This window comes from Seriola lalandi, unplaced genomic scaffold, assembly GCF_002814215.2.
Source record: "Seriola lalandi dorsalis isolate HSWRI2012SDOR001 ecotype SW California unplaced genomic scaffold, Sedor1 jcf7180002054972, whole genome shotgun sequence".
Classification (NCBI taxonomy): Eukaryota; Metazoa; Chordata; class Actinopteri; order Carangiformes; family Carangidae; genus Seriola; species Seriola lalandi.
Window position 1 is genome coordinate 5,002,153 of NW_019525660.1, and position 19,372 is coordinate 5,021,524.

Below are 19,372 nucleotides of genomic sequence, written 5' to 3' on the forward strand. Positions count from 1 at the left end.
AAAAGCACATCCTTATTTTGCGCCACCTCGGATGTCAGGATGTCGATCTCCATCTCTGAAAAGTTTCGTTTTTCGCCAGTAACGCTTCTCTCCATGTTTGACCTTAGTGGGCGAGGCCTCCGAACCAGGAATATTTAAGGGCGTAACATGTTAATGACGATCGAATTCAGCCGCCGCATTTATCAAGACCCGATCATTCGTACGCTGGAATTGGTCAGATACGAATGTTTCATGAATCACACGTGTATCCTATCGTACGACCAATTCTGCAGTCAGATCTGCACCTGTTTTCACGCAAGATTGATAAATGAGAGCCCTTGTGTGCATGACATTATAGCATTTGCATTTAGTTTTCTAGCCCAAATGCATAGCTAACTGTTGACATAGCCAGTGTTGAGGTCATTACTCAAAGAAAGAAATGTATTTAATATTACTCATTACCCCAGGAAAAGTAACTAGTTCCGTTACTTATTATATTACTTTTGCAGCACATCACGGGGACCTGGATGTTTGAATAGTCAGGTCTTTAATTGAATGCAAATAAGGAGCAGGATTGAATGACAATTAAAAAAAAATCAGCTGGAGTCAAGAATCTCAACAGCCTTCTTCCTCGTGGTGAAAACCAAAAACCAGCTGCAAATGACAATTACTACATGTACCATGTTTATATATGTTGTTGACATAAACTACCATGTTCTAAACAGACATGGCAAAATGATGTTCAAAATGAAATCGAAAATGAAAAATAAAATGGCAAACTTACAAACTAATCAGTCAAGCACAATGCATTATGGGCTATGAGGGCCCTCGCTACATAACGTTAGTGAAAATGAGCCCAAGGAGCACTTCACAGAAAAATATAGCAATAACAAGTCAACACATGCAGCAGGTTATAACTGGCTCAAAATAAAAGTATAATTAAAACTTTAATTTGAAACTTTTATCATTAGAATATCTGTTCCTACTTTGAGGTAATGTTGGCCTAACTTCAAAGTGAAAGTGAATCTCTTACGATATAACATAAAAGAGATTGATGGCCTTCATAAAGAAATAAACACAAACACACAAATATGATGAATAACAAATATGAATTGCTTCAAAATAATATATCAATAAATGAAATAATATAAGAGACTGGCATTCCTAACACCAGATGATGATGACAGACTTAAAAGAAAAAAACACATGTATGGTATATGAACTGCATTTAACTTGAGTCTATAGCTCACCAGATTAGTCCAGCTTAATTGACTTATTTATCAGCAAAGCAGTTGTTATGCTTCATGAGCAGGAGTCTCTCAAAATGATTGTTAGACAACCTGTTGTTACTTGGATTGAAAGAATGGACAGATTCACTTCACTTTAACAGCATGTGCTTTGCACCATTTATTTAAAACAGTGCAACAGTTAAAACAGTGTAACAGCTCTAAGGTGCAGGCAACTTTGAAAAATTTCTGGATAATTATAATTTGGAAAATAAGATTTGCACATATCATTTTTGGCACATCTATGGCACATATACAATATGTGCTTTGCACCATTTTTCTCTATTCTTTATAGAAGTATGTGCAGTGTAAAAGACAACTGTAAACAATACTGCAATACCATAGCAACGTTTAAGTGTTTCCTTCTGAAAAACAGATGTACATGTACTAACAAAAGTTGATCTGCAATAGAGCTATACCACCACTACCTTGTAGCAGTAGAGCTGCCCAACAACTGCCCTCCAGTAAGTTCTTTTACCTGGTTGAGACTCTTATTTTGAAGTTGAAGATCAAAAAAGTAAGCTGGTGTTTGTGTGTGTCTGTCAATGTGTGTGTGTGTATTTTTGTGTGTGGCAGTAGAGCTGTCTGCCAAAGAGCCTCCAAAAAGCTTGTGTTACCAGGTTGAGACACTTATACAATTAATATCCATATGGTGGAGTTTGTGTGTCTATCATTGTAAATGTGTTCATGGTGTTGGGAAGTGCGTTAGCTTAAAGTGGAAATGAAGCAGTCAATCAAGTTAATGTGATTTACTAAATGGATTTCCACTCTAATCAACAATTATATAACAAATATGACAAATGTAAACATATAAGAGAAAATATAAGATCCGTTACATCTTTCGTAGCAAGAGTGGCGCCATCTTGCAGTACTATAACCTGTGACGTCACGGGGTTGGTTGGCTTGGCGGTTGAGACAGTGAAATAGTTGAAGATAGTGAAAGGATGGAGACTGAGGAGCCACGGGACAGGAGAAGACAAAAGGGAGGCCACTATTGTATCGGTCCTGGATGTAAAAATGAGTTTTAGAGAGTTAAAGCCAAGGACAAAACTGTCCATTTTCATAAACTGCCACTGAAACGAAGAGCAGTCCTGCTGCGCTGGTTGGCGGCACTGAAGAGAGAGAGCCCACCGATGGGCACTGACTCCAGGGTTTGCAGTGAACATTTTTTGGATGAAGATTACCTAGAGGACAAGATCTTTGAGTCAGGCAAACTAGTTGTTCGCCGGACCAACAGACTAAAGCCTGAAGTTGCTCCATTTGTTTTCAATTTCACCGCCTATAATATGTACGCTACTGACTGGCCTACATACTCTGACAACAGCGGTACAGAGGCATCAGTCCGCCGTAGGGAAAGGGCGCTAAACCGCGCTAGCCAGGCAGGGAAGAGACAGGTAGGGCATTTAGCAACCCACATAAGTCGGCAGGTACTGGTATCTGTTTGAGATGAACATCATCATTGACTGCAATAAAGTTCCACAAAGTCTCTGTGAGAGTCTCTCTAGCTCTCACTGAACACTTTTTTCACTCCAAACAGCAGCACTCACGAACACCTGATGTCCCCTCACCCTGACACACAGTCCGACGCACGTCACCTAGCCTAAAGATTTTCATAGCATCTCTGCAGCATGAACTGATGAAAGTTTGGCTGTACAATATAGCAACCAAAATGACTGTCAGAAATTAAAACCACAACCATTAAAAATACTCGGGCCTGAAGGTATTCACCTAAAACTCACATCATTCCACACCATACATGGTACATCTCTCAGCAAGAGGTCACAGCTGATACAAACTTCGTAAGAAATATTTCTTACCGTGACTCTGTTTCCAACAGTCGGTAACTTCAGACACTCCAGACTTTATACTCCAAACATTATAATCCACATACATTATCTTCCTCACCATTATCTTGTTTCTTCTTGCAATGCGTGCAATAAAGTTTTTTTGCTAGCTTTTCCTTCACATGGCCCGACTTTTGGAGCAATTCTTACTTTTTTCAACCTAAAGTGTCTGACCGTCCATCCAGGAAACCGCTGGAGACCTGACTTGTTTTTTTTTTTTTAACCACACCGGAATTGGCTCACAACAAAATAAGCATTTTTGATTGGCCGATGTCCGCTTTGCCTGCTCGCTACTGCACTGGTTTTATTCATGACCAACATGACCATAACATTAATAAATCAGCAATATGAACCAATAGTAGCGGCACTAGGCAAAATAATATTTTTATGCATAAGGAAATGTTTCGCCTTTTACTGAAATTTACGTATTTTAGATACTATGCAAATTGTACTGGAGCCCTCTTTTGGTCCTGGACTGCAATAACGCCACTTCATGACAGATGACTATAAAAACTAGTTCTAGTAACTATGTACCTATGGATGGGTTAGGGTTAGACAGAGAAATAGATCACGTTATTAATCCCGTCGTCCTCCATTTCCAGTTTAACTCGGTTCAGAAATGCTTCACTGTCTTCACTGGCCAACGCACCCAACCAACCCTGTTACGTATGCAATGACGTCACACCAAAATGGCTGCTCGCTAGTTAGCTAGCAATTCGAAATTACGAAAATAAATTAGTCATATTTGTGGTTTTCACAATTTTTAATATCAGATTTTAGGCAAGGTGGTTTTTCTAATAAATTTCCTCACTACCAGTGCCAAAAACATGCATGTTTCATTTCCGCTTTAACCTTCAAAAAGCCTTCTGAAGTTGTCAGGACCTGCCAAAATTACCTCACAATAATGGTTTTTAAAGAAAATTGTCTGTCATGCTCTCAGCCTGGAGGCTCCAGGGTTTTGTTTTTTTGGACTTTCTTGGTTTTTGGTTTTCTGGGTTTTGGGTTTCTGTTCTGGGTTTTGAGTGTTTCTGGTTTGGGTGTTTCTGGTGTCTAGTTTTGTCTTCCCTGTCTTGTGCTCTGTTTCCCCATACTCTTCCTGTTTTATTTTGATAGTCGTGTCGCCCCAGTGTCTGAGTTCTAGTTTTGCTTCCTTTGGTTTATTCCCTGATGTGTCCCACCTGTGTCTGCTTCCCCACCTGTTCTCCATCACTAATCAGCTCTGTTCCTTTAAGAAGCCCTTGTACTGTCTTGTCCTTGTGGGATCATTGTTATTTGGTGATGAGGTTTGAGGTTTGGGGTTTGGGGTTAGGTTCGTGGTTCGTCAGTGGCATCTGTGTATGTATGGACTTTGGTTTTGTTTGGAATAAATTCTTTGACACTGCTATCTTCTCCGCATTTTGGTCCACCCCTTACCCCTACTTACCTCAAACTCGTGACAGAATGATCCCACCAGGACAAAAGGACTCAGCGGAGGTAATAACTCTTTCCAAGTTTTTTCGTAGGCAGGTGGCCAAACATGCCGAGCAGGCCAGCCACAAAGCTCTGCCTGCCTCACCTGCGTCGCTGTAAATCCACAGGGATTAAGGGTTACGGGATCGGGTCAGCAGGCTCGGACTATGGCAGGAGAACCTGCGAGGGAACCCGGCTGGCCCGAGGGGGACCTCGGTCCCTGTGGGGTGGGAAGCCCTGGCGGTGTAGGAGAGACACTGCTGGTGGTCCAGCCCCTGCTGCACCCACTCCCGCACCACATTCCCAGTCAGTGGTCCGGCCAACTCCTGCTCCTCGTTTCCTGTCGGCGATCCGGCCGAATCTTGTCCCTCGTGTCCTGTCGGTGGCCCAGCTGACTCTTGACTCTGGTTCCCAGTCAGTGGTCCGGCCGACTCCTTCTCCTCGTTCCCTATCGGCGGTCCGGCCGAATCCTGTCCCTCCTGTCCTGTCGGCGGTCCAGCTGACTCCTGACTGTGGTTCCTGGTCTGGTTCCGGTGGCGTCGACGACTGTTCCTGTCCCTCCTGTGGTGCCGGTGGCTGCTGCTCCGTGTTCACCGGCGGCGTCGATGACTGTTTCCGTCTTTCCTGTAGTGTCAACGGCCGCTGCTCCGTGTTCTCCAGCGGCGTCGACAACTGTTCCTGTCCCTCCTGTGGTGTCAACAGCCGCTGCTCCCTGTTCTCCAGTGGTGTCGACGACTGTTCCCGTCCCTCCTGTGGTGTCGGCGGCCGCTGAGCCGTGTTCCCCGGCGGCGTCGACAACAGCTACTGGTGTGACGTCACCACCTCTCCTGGTTCCTGTTGTGACGTCACCACCTCTCCTGGTTCCTGATGTGACGTCACCACCTCTCCTGGCTCCAGCCATGATGTCACCTCCGCTCGTGGTTCCTGCCAGGGCGCCACCCCCATTGATTCTTGCCCTGACTCAGCCTACGTGGCTCTTGGTGTCGTTGACTCCTGCCGGGGAGCCGCCTCCGGTGGGCCCTGACTCTGAGCCGCCTCCAGTGGTCCCAGACTCTGTGCCGCCTCCAGTGGTCCGGCCGATCGCTGTTCCTCGTGTCCTGATGGCGGTCCAGCTAACTCCTGCCCCTGGTACCAAGTCGGGTCCTGGTCACCCTCCAGAGGGGCGACGCCATTCTCCGGAGAGACCCCGTCATCACCGCCGTCCTCCTGCTCGCCCTCCAGAGGGGCGATGCCATCCTCCGGCTCGACCTCCGGAGGAACCCCATCTTTGCCGCCGGCCTCCAGAATGGCTCCGTCCATTTGCCCGATCTCCGTGTCGTCCCACTGAACTGCCCTGCCTATCCATAAGGCCTCCGAGCCATCCACCTGAGTTGCCCCCAGTCCATCCTCGTGGCCGGCCTCCAGAGTGCCCTTCCGTGTTTACGGTCCCGCCACCTCCTCTGCCCCCGGAGGTCCCTTGTGTCCCTCCTCCGGACCCCCTCCTCCCACTCTGGGGATGTCTGGAAGCCGTCCCTTAAAGGGGGGTTACTGTCATGGTCTCAACCTGGAGGCTCCAGGGTTTTGGTTTTATGGACTTTCTTGGTTTTTGGTTTTCTGGGTTTTGGTTTTCTGTTCTGGGTTTTGAGTGGTTCTGGTTTGGTTGTTTCTGGTGTTTAGTTTTGTCTTCCCTGTCTTGTGCTCTGTTTCCCCATACACTTCCTGTTTTATTTTGATAGTCGTGTCACCCCAGTGTCTGAGTTCTAGTTTTGCTTCCTTTTGGTTTATTCCCTGATGTGTCTGCTTCCCCACCTGTTCTCCATCACTAATCAGTTCCGTTCCTTTAAGAAGCCCTTGTACTGTCTTGTCCTTGTGGGATCAATGTTATTTGGTGATGAGGTTTGGTGTTTGGTTCGTCTGTGGCATCTGTGTATGTATGGACTTTGGTTTTGTTTGGAATAAATTCTTTGACACTGCTACCTTCTCCGCATTTTGGTCCACCCCTTACCCCTACTTACCTCAAACTCGTGACATTGTCCTCACAATTATAGAAAGACATGAACACACCTGCAAAGAACCACGTACACGCAAACACACCGTGTTGATTCATCTTAGAGTTGCTCTCATACCTGAGTTAAAAGGCTAAGAATTAATAAGCCAATCAGAATCCGCTTTGCTGATTTCTGCCCAGTAACACCTGCCCCTGACTTTGTATTGTAGTCAATGGGAGAGGTGGAGGGTACTCCCATCACTTCCTCAAAAACTGTAAAATATATCAAAATGACACCAAAACTGTGAAAATTGTCAAGTTAGGTTGGAAATTGTGGGATTTAAAAGAGATTGTCTAACTTTTTATGAGAAATTTTCAAGGATGGCAGAGTGCGCAATTAGTTCGGGTTAGCGAGTCTAACTGTGCCTAAAGACAGCAGACATTGCTGAAGATGTAATAAATATCACAATCCTCTTCGAGGTGTTTCTGAGCTATTATGCCCACAAGAATGGGACATGGGCAAACAGACAAACCAGAAACAATATGCCAAAGTCAAAGTCAGCGCAGCCATTACAGCTGTGATGTTAATGACTAGGCTATCTGACTCCCACAGTAAATGTAAACATTTCACATGGTCTTACATTTGTGAACACCCTGAGATGCAGAGGAGATTACAGTAATAATAAACAAGCAATGCTAGCATACAGCTGTGTGTCAGCTACAACAGTTAGCTTCCATTTTGCCTGTCAACCAGATCAATGTCAATACTTGTCAATACTTGTAAGTCACCATGCGTTTATTATCAAAGTCCTGAGGTCTGGTTCTGTCTCATCTGCTCAGTTCACATAGTTTTATCCCCAAAGAGTGTAATGTAGCGTACATACCAGGTCTGGCACCAGTCACGAGCCATTAAAGAAGTTCATTGTAAGGACATGCAGAATTATGGACCCAAAATTGACACTTTGTTACTCTTCCCACCATCAAACTATCAAACTGATGGTAAACAGAGACAAAGGACCCTTCTCTCACAAACAGACCATGCTTTTACCATGCCAGAGGAACACAGAAACAGACCAAGGGTCAAAGGGTCAGCTCCAGAGGATCAACGAATGGACACCATGTAACTGGAGAACATAGGCAAAATCTCCAGTTTGTAACAATAAGACTCTGTCTAATGATATTTGATTGTTTCTTAAATAGGACAAGTAACACCAAAAGGAGTGATTATCACTAAGGTGTGAATCCTGGCCTCTCTGTACCATGCATGAACACACACAAACGCACACACACCAACCTCCCTTCCTCTGTCCCTCTCTAGATAAGAGTCATAAACTACAACCCACATTCCAATCCTGAGCAGTGACCAGCAGAACACTCTTCACAGACACAGATCGGAGGAAGACAACATAATTATATATCTAACTGTTCTGTAACTCATGAGATGTTTCTATGTAATAGGTCAATCCCAAACTTCTATCCTATAGAATGTTTGAAATGTAACATGTAGACTTTAAGACAATGTCCTTCATGTGACCACTGTCAGCATCCTTCACACAAGGTAACATACCTACATGACATCCAGAATGTCCATATTATAATTATTACAGTCAAAGAACTGATGTGTAATCCACATGTAGAGACTATTAGCTTCAGGAAATATTTATGATGTTGTTTGATCAATTAGCCACTTGTAGTATGATTAATTCCAGGTTTGAAGGATGTAATATGAAATCAACACTTGTATTATTACTGTCTGTTATTATTAGTGCCATTAGGTTTATATGTTATTTCATTTAATGTTTTATGGTCATTGTGGAAGACGGATGTGTGAGTTTATAGGTAAACTCTAGAATTAAACTACTCAAAAGTTCAGTGGAAAATTAGTGTTCTCTAAGTTGAAACACAGGTAAAGACAGGTAATGCCCCTGAAACATGCGCCAGCCCCCAGGGGATAAACAGTTGTGATCAATTCACACTTTTTCCGCGTCCTTTATTCTTTCTTTACCACATGCACCAAGAAACATTCTTTTTGTCTCCATGCGCAATCTTCTATTTTTCTAAGCCAAGTCAAGACCAACTAAACCAAAACAACAGAAGTGCCTCAGAGTAATTTTGTAACTTTTAATTATTATCAAGTTTTCCTTTTTGAAGATTTTTGACAGTTTAGAGTTATCTGGTCAACGTCAATCTAGTTTTCCCGCCAAATAGAGTGCCTTGGAGTTTTTTTCGCATTAACCCGCAAGAGACGCCATTACTGTAGATAACACATCTGCCTACGACCGCCTGCAGAGAAGCCTACCAGAAATCAAGAGTGCCTGAGAAAGAAAGTCCCCTGACAAACTACACTAGAGCTCAACCGCTGAGACACCAGCAGAATCTGTCACCGTGATAAAGGGGCATAGCCTCCAGGATAATCCACCTAGATCCGTCCAAGGGTTTCCAGCTACAGCAGAACTCACAGTAAGCCGGTCTTAACACTCTACTCATGACTGGGTTGATGTCAAAATATAGTAATATTTAATTGCCAAATCTCATTCGTAGACGTAGTATCATTAGCTGTATAGCTGTAGTGTATAGCCATAACATATTCTCTCCCAACATTGCCAACTCATCACACAGCTCATTTCATTAGTGTTTTCATCTTTATGATTATTACACCTTGCATTTACTCTGTAGATAGTAGTTTGGTTAATAAACTTCTTTATTTACAACCAGTTGTTGTCCTGTTGTGTTCTTTTGACATAGAGACTGGAGATCTATTGAATCGAGAAGTCATGGCTTCTGATATGAGATTGCTAAATTTATCTATGAGGTAATTAATTTTTGTCCTCCCAGAGGACTGGTGTCCCTTTCAACGAGAGCAAATTCTAAATTATGGTGTTAACGCTATAGTAATAAATTGAGTGAAGCAACGTCGGCCAAGTTTCAGTGTACTACTTGATAGAAAACAGCATTCACTGCTCGACAAGCCATTAGCCACTGTCATGGTGACAGGCAAACAGTGACAAGGCAGTGACATCCTAACTCAAGACCCGCCTTGATAAGATGTCTGACAGATTCCATTTTCATTTTCATGTTGACCCCAAAGTAGCGCGGTGACATGTAAATGAAATTCAATAGACCGGGGGTGCTTTTTTGCGTATTGCATTTGAATATTGTCCACTGTAGAGCAGCTTAAGATATTGAAAATGAAATGTCAAATGCCGTTTTCATTTCCATTTTCAAATTGTTAACAAAACTGCACATTCATTTTAATTGTGACCTGAATATCGCCTTGCTGACATGTAAAATTGTCAAATTCCATTTTCATTTTCAGATTGTTATTACATTGCATTTTCATTTTGACCCCAAAAAGCATGGTGACATGTAAATGAAAATTCTATAGATGTTTTGCAAATTGCATGTAAATATTGTCCAATGTAGACCAGGTTAAGACTTTGAAAATGAAATGTCAAATGCCGTTTTCATTTCCATTTTCAAATTGTTAACAAAACTGCACTTTCATTTAATTGTGACCTGAATATCGCCTTGCTGACATGTAAAATAAGGTAAAAAAAATTTGAAAATGAAATGTTAAACAGCTTTTCTGTTTTTATTTTAATATGGTCCTAGAATGCCTATGCAGGTATGTGAATGTGAAAATGCTAATTGGTTCATTGCATTTTTATTTCAATTTTTACTGAAATAACACATACATATGTGGAAAATTAAAATGCTATTGTGGAATTACATTATCAATTGAATATGGTCCCCCATAGGCTTCGATATATATTTTATGTTCCCCGAGTGCAAATGCAAAGGAGGCCAAGGATGAACTTTGTAATGCCATCAGCCAGTTGCAGACATCCCACCCTAATGCATTCTTCATTGTTGTGGGGGATTTTAACAAGGCAAGTTTAAAGGCTGTCTGACCTCAATTCTATCAGCATGTGAAATGTGCAACGAGGGGAAATAATACACTCGACCTGGTGTACACAAACATCAAAAATGCATACAGAGCTGCTCTCTTAGCCCACACTGGCAACTCTGACCACTTGACCACCTGACGCCTGCATACAAGCCCCAGGTGAAACAAGTGCCCCCAGCAGTGAAGGAGATCAGAGTGTGGCCACAGGTAATTCCAGCACTGCATGGATGCTTTGAATGCACTCTGTGGCACATGTTTATGGATGCAACTACTTGCCATACTTTAGCTTTAGCTACTTTACAGTTTGTGATGGGATTCATAAACACATGCATAGATTATATTACTGTTGCCAACAACAAGCCTACGCAGTACTTCTGGGAGGGATTCCAGACTGTAACAGGCTACAAGCCCATGTATGGGCAGGATATGATGACCCCTCCTTCCTTAATACTTTTTACTCTCAAGTTCGAGAACACCAACAGCAGGGGGTACAAAAACTCCTACAATCACCAGCACACCACAGCCATCATCAAGAAGGCCCAACAGCACCTCCACCTCCTCTGCAGACTGAGGAACGTAGGCCTCCCCACTCCATTAAGTGTTGAGGTACAACCAGATGTCACCCCTTGGTTTAATTTGGAAAAATGTGCTTTCACATAATATTAGGTTATTTTTTATTAGGAAAAAAAAAAACCTTTTCTTTTATACACTTGAGTATATATATATTTTTTTTTTTAAAGATATGTTTTTGGGCTTTTGTGCCTTTATTGGATAGGATAGTGGAGAGAGACAGGAAATGAGGAGGCAGAGAGAGGGGGAATGACATGCAGTAAAGGCCGTCCGATGCGGGACTCGAACCGGGGCCAACTGCAGCGAGGACTGTAGCCTCTACACATGGGGCGCCTGCTTAGACCACTACGCCACACAACGCCCCCAACTTGAGTATATTATAACAAGAAAAGTTTCTTGTTATAACGTGATAAGTTTGTATGTTCTAATAACGTGAAAATATATTGTCATAACGTGAAAAACATCTTGTTATAACAATTAACTTTTAAGGTTATAATGTGAAACTGACCCCATTTTCTTGGTGTGGCAGCAATACGCTTCTGTAGTATTCAGACCCTTTGCTATGATACTTGAAATTTAGCTCAGGTGCATCTTGCTGTCCATCTGTGGTAAATTCAATTCACCTGTCGATATAAGATCTCAGAGATGACAGTGTATATCAGAGCAAAAACCAAGACATCAGGAGGGAGGAAGTGCCTGAACAACCAAAAGAATTTTGCTGCACTGAAGGTTCCCTGGAGCACATTGACCTCCATAATTCTTAAATGGAAGAGGTGTGCAACCCCAACCAACCACAACTGGTACTGGCCAGGCCAAGCTGAGCAATTGGAGGAGAAGGGCCTTGATAACAGAGGTGACCAGGAACCAAATGGTCACTCTGGCTAAGCTCCAGAGATCCTGTGTGGAGATGGGAGAATCCTTTTTTTTTTTTAAATAAAATTGCAATAATTTTCTAAAATTCTGTATCATCATCATTGGGTCAAATGTTTCCTCCACCCCAAAATGATGATGGCGGCAGCTCAAGCTGCATCTGTGAGATTGTTACATATGTGAGCACAGTCGCAGAACATAAATGCATCACATTCTCAGTGAATGAATGATAATCACTCACAGAGGGCCAGTAAAAATCCATGGATTTTTTGATCTCTGTCTTTAAACAGTTTGGAAAATTCCAGCAGAGTACTTTAGACGCTTCTCATAGGCTATTGACACAATCTGAGTTAATTGAAAGAGTCCCTGTGGAAGTATTTTAAGGCCTTCCTCAAAACCCAGTGCCTCTTTGCTTGACATCATGGGAAAATCAAAAGCAATGATGCAAGATGTGAGCAAACAAATTGTGGAACTCTGCAAGTTTACTCCACTGGTTTATTCTTGGGAGAATTTTAATTAATTATTATTTATTTTAAACACCTGAAAAAAACACATTCAACTGTACAGAAAATACTATGCAAGTATAAACACCATGGGACCATACAGGTATCATACCACTCAGGAAGGTGACATGTTCTGTCAAAGGACAGTAAAGGACCTTGTGAGGATGCTGGAGGAATCAGGTACAAAAGTCTCAATATCCACATATAACCTTATATAACCTTGTTTTCCTGTGGATATAGGATATCAACATAACCTGAAGAAGAAGCCACTACCCTAAAACCGTCATAGGACAAAGATTCTACTTTTTGGAGAAATGTCCTGTGGTCTGATGAAAAAAAAATAGGACTGTTTGGCCATAATGAATATTGTATGTTTGCAGAAAAACATACAATGGTATGTTTTGCAAGCCATGGAACAAATTCCCAACTATGAACCTTGGTGGTGCTTTGCTGCAGAAGGGAGTGGGGCATTTCACAAAATAGATTATGAGGAAGGAAAATAATGTGGAAAAATTGAAGATATATCTCAACACATTAGCCAGGAAGTTAAAGCTCAGTCACAAATGGGTCTTACCAATGGACAATGACCCCAAGCATACTTCCAAAGTTGTGGCAAAATGACTTATCAAGGTATAGCAGTGGCCATCACCAAGTCCTGACTTCAATCCCATTGAAAATTTGTGCGCAAAAGAAAAGGTGTGTGCAAGCAAGGAGGCCTACAAACCTGACTCAATTACACCAGTTCAGTCAGGAGGAATGGGCCAAAATTCCAACAACTTTTTGTGAGAAGCTTAGTGGAAGGCTACTCGAGATGTTTGACCCAAATTAAACAATTAAAGGCCATGCTACCAAATACTGACACGTATGTAAACCTCTGAACCACTGGGAATGTGACATTCATGTTCTTAAAATGTCATAACGTTCCTAAGACAGGTAATGTTTATTAGGATTAAATGTCAGGAATTGCACAAAACTGAGGTAAGGTGTATGTAAACGTCTGACTTCAACTGTATGAACGTGGTGTTAGAAAAGTACATGTTTGGAAGAGGAATAATATGACATCACATAATCACATATCTGAAGTGACTGATAAAGGCAATGGAAGTCATACCTTGAAACGATTGATCAAGTCGTATCTTGTGAGTAGTTCATAGAAGACAAATTTCAGAGCGTGGTCTCCACTAGCAACATTCAATCCAAACACATCAAAGGACCACATGTCTACATGCTAGAATAGATACAAACAAGTTTCATTAGCAAATGAATATCAACGTACCCATTTATCTGTTCATTGTTAGTTAGAACCTTTTTTCTTTCTTATTTTTTGAAAATATCATGGATGAGAAAACAATAACTACGACATGTCATTTGAAATGTTGTCATGTAGAACTAAAGAAGTGGAAAGAACTGGAAACAAGATGGTAGTGTGGGCATATTCTTTTCGTTTTGCTATTGTTAACCTGCACCTGCCTCCTGATGGTTGCCAATATCGATAAATAAATAAAATGCTGCTCTTTTATTTTAACCTCTGACGTTTTCTGGTTGTGATGCATCTTTGCTGCTTTGTTCTTTCTCACCAGTTCATACTGTGAAGGAGATTTATCTCTCTCCAGTGTTCCTTTTTCTCCTAAACCGCACTAACACAAAATCTTCACATTTTTAGATATTGTTTAGCTTCTATTATGACTGTTTGTGTCTACATGGAGCCACTGCTATCATCTTTAGCTAGGGTATCCAGGGTCTTATAGATAAGGGAGTACATGGAAAGCATATTGTTCAAATCTAGTTGTTGTCAAGGATGAGCACAGTAAGAGAAAGGACAAATGTAATATTAACTAGGTAAGAACATGTGACAATGCAGATTTTGGTGTCCAATAGTATATTCACACAATATGGAGTAAGACCTGGGATTATATACCCATAGTCAGACAAGACACTCTCAGATTTTAATGTGGTACTACTCTGATTCACATGTTGTATACTGCTTATCATTTTCTCCTTGGCGCCAAGCTTACAATAAATACTTCTGCCTGAGACATCTGAACTTCTGGTCATCATGTTTTCTCCAGCTCCCTGACAACAACTAGATTTAAACAATATGCTTTCCTTGTACCTCCTTAACTATATGGCCCAGGGTGTCCTAGCTACAGATGATAGCAGTGGCTCCATCTAGACATAAACAGTCAAAATAGAAGTTAAACAATGTCTAACTGTGTGAAGGTTGTTATGGCCTGAACTCTTGGAGTGTTAGTGAGGTTTAGGAAAACAAAAGGAACACTGGAGAGAGAAAAATGTCCCTCACACATACATCCTTTATGTAGATAGAGCTATGATGCTCCAACAAGGTGCCCTAAATGAACTTGCACATATATGTGGTGTGGTCTTGTTATTCAAGTGCAGTTATTGTGACTTAATGTGGGTCAGTAAAATTACACCTTCTGGCCTTTACCAATCCACAATATCCATTCAATCCCTGGTATATCCCCTAATTAATGTTTGATAAAAACATTAATCCCGTTCCACACCTCAACTTCTTTTCATTCTAGACCTTCACTCAGCTCTCAATTCAATGAGATAAGAATTTAGCATGTGCATGGCACAAAATGAAAATAATGCATGTCTGTGAATTTGCATATTGTGAAAGGGTGAAGGAGATCTGGGCCCGTATTCACAAAGAATTTTATCTTACCACTAGAGTACTCGTAAGTTACACTAAAGGTTTTCCTAAAAGTCCTATTCACAAAGCTGCTGAGAGCAACTTTTACTAAGGAAAAGTGAAAACCATTAAGCCTAGAGTGCAACTCCATTGCTATGGCTGATGTCAGTTTTCATGGACAAGCTTGCTTGCAATAATCACAGCGATTGGTTGATGAAAGACAGGTCTGTGCTGGTGAAAACACATGCGCAACATCCCACAGTAATAATAGAAAAAACACTGATAAATAAACCAATACAAATTATATAATAACAGATTAAGTGCTGTTAACAAAAGTAATGCATTCCCAAAATGCATCTGCTTAATAAGATTTGTGCCAACCCGGGAGAATTTAATTTTACAATAAGAACTTACACTTAATTCACTCAATGGAAAAAATAAAAAATAAAAAGCTAATCCATCATGGACTACCTAACTAAACCTAACTGGCGCCTATTAGCCACTTGTTGTACCTGCAACTGTTTTAAAGTAGCTGTGGTCCCAGCTGTGGGTTAAAGTATGAGAAGATATCCACTGTTCCCCACCAGGTGACATCCAGCTGGAATATGATGCCTTTGAAACAGCTGCCTCAGGGCACTCGCCATTAAGATTAGGGCTGCACCTAACGATTATTTGTGTATCGATCAATCTATCGCTTAATCGAAAAAAATATGAATAGATTAATTGACTAATCTATTATTTTTTTATTACTCAATTAATATAATAACAAATTTACCCAAAATAATTTTTAAAAACTTGTCATTTATATTTCAGTATTTTTGTTCTTTAATACCTCTGTGTTTTTCCTAATAAAATTGTCTTTTGTAACAGTTTCACGAACTGCTACACATATTTAGAATCAGCATAACCTCAGCTAATAATAAATGTCACTCAATAAAGACGTCAGTACATATGATAGAGGAAAATAGCCCATAAAACAAAAAACAAAAAATGAGAGGTGATTTGAAGTTTCTATTTTTATCTGTTCATGAGATATGATCACTCTGTGGAGCAGTATTTATGGGCGTTTTTTGCCTGGTCCTTGAAAAATCAGTTCCAAATTCTCCATTGCACTAAATATGTACTGTCACATCCTTCTGTATTTATTCTGTCACTTCAATAAACTCCAAACAACTTCAACTCACTTTGATATCAGAGTAAAACAGCACTGCTCTCATTCAGTCTAGGTTTAAAGCCCAGGCAGGCCAAGCCTCTGAATCAGATACTCTGATTTGCTGTGACCTCACCCACTGGAGTCAATAGGATTCAGTCACGTGACGCTAAACTGGCAAAGAATGCAGATCAGAATCGTTCAATAAACACACAGACAGAAAGCAGCAGTGTGCCAGAAAAACTACTCCAAATATTTAGAAACTTTCAATGTTAGTGTCTCAATCTAAGTCAGTGATGACATACTGACGATCAGGGGCTTGATTGAAAGTGCCGATTGTCTTGTTTAAGGAGAAAAAACGGCACGTCTCTAGCACAAACAGTCGCGGAGCAAGTACACTCTACAGACAACGTGAAATTTGGAAGCATTTATGCTCCCATGGGCTTAAGAGGGTTAAAACAAACAAATATGACAATCAAAGTATGCACTGCAGGGCATTAATCCCGAACAAAAAATAGCCCAGTCTTTACTGGTAATCTGTGTTTTACAGTCCGATATAAAGTCTCTCCAAAATAAAGCTCCACTCCTAGTGCTCGAGCATGCTGGTGGTACTACTGTGATAAGCTATTTCTAATTTGAAGAGCTTGCAGAGCACCATGTTGTTCGGACCCTGCTTAAAATACTCCCACACTTTAGATGATCGTGAGCAAGGTTTTTATGCTTCAGCTTGCTCTTTGTCGGAGTCCATGCTCTGACTAGGCACAGTCACCTTACTTCCTACATCTTACTTCTAATGTATTTACATAATCTATTACGTCAATTACATCAATTGCGTCAATTACGTCAATTACGTCAACGCCTCGCCCCAGCACTAAGTGGTTTTGTGAATAGCTCTTAGTCAGAAAATTAGGAGTCCTAAAGTTAGGACTGACACGCCCATTATTTTTAGGAGTTTCTCCTAAAGTAAGGAGTTACTTTTAGCTTTAAGATACTTTATGAATACGGGCCCTGAAATATTTTCTCATGCCATTTGTATATTAATCTGTTTCAAGCTTTTCACCATACATAGAAAACGGAAACACAAATACCTTGAGCTCACTGATGACGTTTGGGGGATAACTGAAACCAGCCATGTTGGAGGTTCGTCTGTACATCCTGTCACAACAGATAACACATACAAAAACACATACCACAACACAATGCCAAACCAAGCCAACACACACTGCTTCACTGGCTATTATAGTAACAATTAGAACTTCTTTCAGAGACTGTCCAGAGGCACCTAGGCACTCTGAACATATGCAATATTAGGTTGTCAAATGGAACTAGACTGTTTATTCTGAGCTCATGATGTACTTGTATGAAAGACTAAAAATGACAAGTATAAATAAACAAGGAAATAAATACATAAATAAATGCATGCAATGTGTTTTTACAGTTGTTTATTTATTTATGCATTTCTACATTCATTTATTTTTGTATTTATTTATTTCACCTCAGTCTAAAGCTGGACTGGTTATAGCTGTGTGATCGATTGGATGGATCTGCTACTACTACCTTGACTACACAGGAGCCTTGCTTTTCTGCATTGCCAATTTTGCAACTTTGACAGTAGATTTAGTGACTTTTCAGACCTTTTTTAATTCAGTACCTAGCAACAAATCTAGTGACTTTTTGGACAAACCTTGGCTACTTTCCATAAAGGAGAAGTACCTCTATCTGCATCTACTGTGCAGAGAGGGATGCAGAGAGGCAGAGCAGCATATTCAGTCCACACAGAAGCTGCCAGAGCCATTTAATTGTCTCAATAAGCTTAGTATTCTGAAAATATGCATTGTAGTATTATTCATTAATTTCATACTATTTATAAAACAATTATTGAGTTTGTTTTGCTTTGAACATAGGCCAACTTTGAGTCAAAAAAAAGCTAAATCTGCTCATGATGAAGGCAAATATATTATAAGACCATGAAAACTAACATAATAACTCCCAAAATCATTTGTTTGTATTTTCTTAAGCGTTAAAATGAGCAAATATTGTTGCATCTGTTGTGCTATTGGAAAAATTAGCCGCATACATTTACTATTTTGAACTGAAAATGTTAAAAAATATTGTTGTGCTTTCAACTGTATTTGAAAATGTCAGTCCTGCTCCATTGTTCACCTGAGCGTCTGTCTCTGACCTGCCAGCGCCGTCTATATCCCGGTAAGCCCACCTGCCTTCTATTCCTGACTCTGAGTTTTTGCTCTCTGTCCTGCGGTTCTATTTGCCTGTTTTGCCCGCCGATTCTGACCTGCTGGCTTCCCTGTTCCGACTACTCATCTGCTTGTCTCCTTCTGGTTTGTCTGCCTGGACTCATTGCTTGTGTGGTTCTGGATCTGTTACCTCCCTGACTACGTCTCCAGCCTGCCCCCAACAGTACTGTTACCTTGAACTGAACTGTAACTTTCTTACCTGCTCTGCTGTGTGTTTGCTACGTTTGGCAATAAAATCCATTAAAAACTGAGTCAGTCTGTCCGGTTAAAGAAAATGTTGTATTAATCTGTTATAACTCATTAGGATTTAACTGAATAATTACATAGTACAGGATAATGTGAAAACCATGTGAACTTATAGTAATGCAAACTGGCTGATGAGATAAGGCCAATAATAAGGGCTTATAAACATTCATTATATGACCATCAGACTATAGCTTCCAGACATCAAGAGGACTGTTACATAAAGACACTATACACGACCCAACAAAACTAAACTTAAGTAAACCAAATAACCAAACCTCTCCACAAAGATGCCAGCCTGCACAGCATGGACAATGCTGCGGAAGCGTGGTTTGTCTTCATTGCGGCGCAGCATCAGGCCTCTTTGCCGGGTAAAAGTGGAAGCCAGCCAGTCACGAACCTCTGAGGGCACCGACTCTGACTGGATGTCCCTCAGCTCATCCTCTGTGTCCACTAGCCGCCTGTGGCAGAGACAGATTAACAGACACCCAAAGGTCATGCACTGCAATTTCTGCAGGCCACTTTGTCTATGAACATAGAAATGATTATGTGACTGTTCCACTGTTTATTTACTTGTATGGTTCATTCATCAAACTGTGATGATTGATGATTTATTTTTATCAGGAAAGTAGATGATTTGCCCCGAGGCATCTTTTAATATTCCTCATACTTATTAGTGCCACGGGTGCTCAGC

General features: G+C 41.0%; 1 protein-coding gene across 1 annotated transcript in view; it reads right to left on the reverse strand.

The window, feature by feature from the left end:
- Positions 1–19,372, reverse strand: part of LOC111648297 (dual specificity calcium/calmodulin-dependent 3',5'-cyclic nucleotide phosphodiesterase 1C-like) — a 102,345-nt gene that overhangs the window by 5,217 nt on the left and 77,756 nt on the right. The window contains exons 5-7 of the mRNA XM_023398146.1: positions 18,957–19,139; positions 17,269–17,335; positions 13,486–13,602 (exon numbers count right to left, since the gene is read on the reverse strand). Coding sequence (XP_023253914.1) covers positions 13,486–13,602; positions 17,269–17,335; positions 18,957–19,139 — 367 coding nt within the window. The remainder of the gene's footprint in view (positions 1–13,485; positions 13,603–17,268; positions 17,336–18,956; positions 19,140–19,372) is intronic.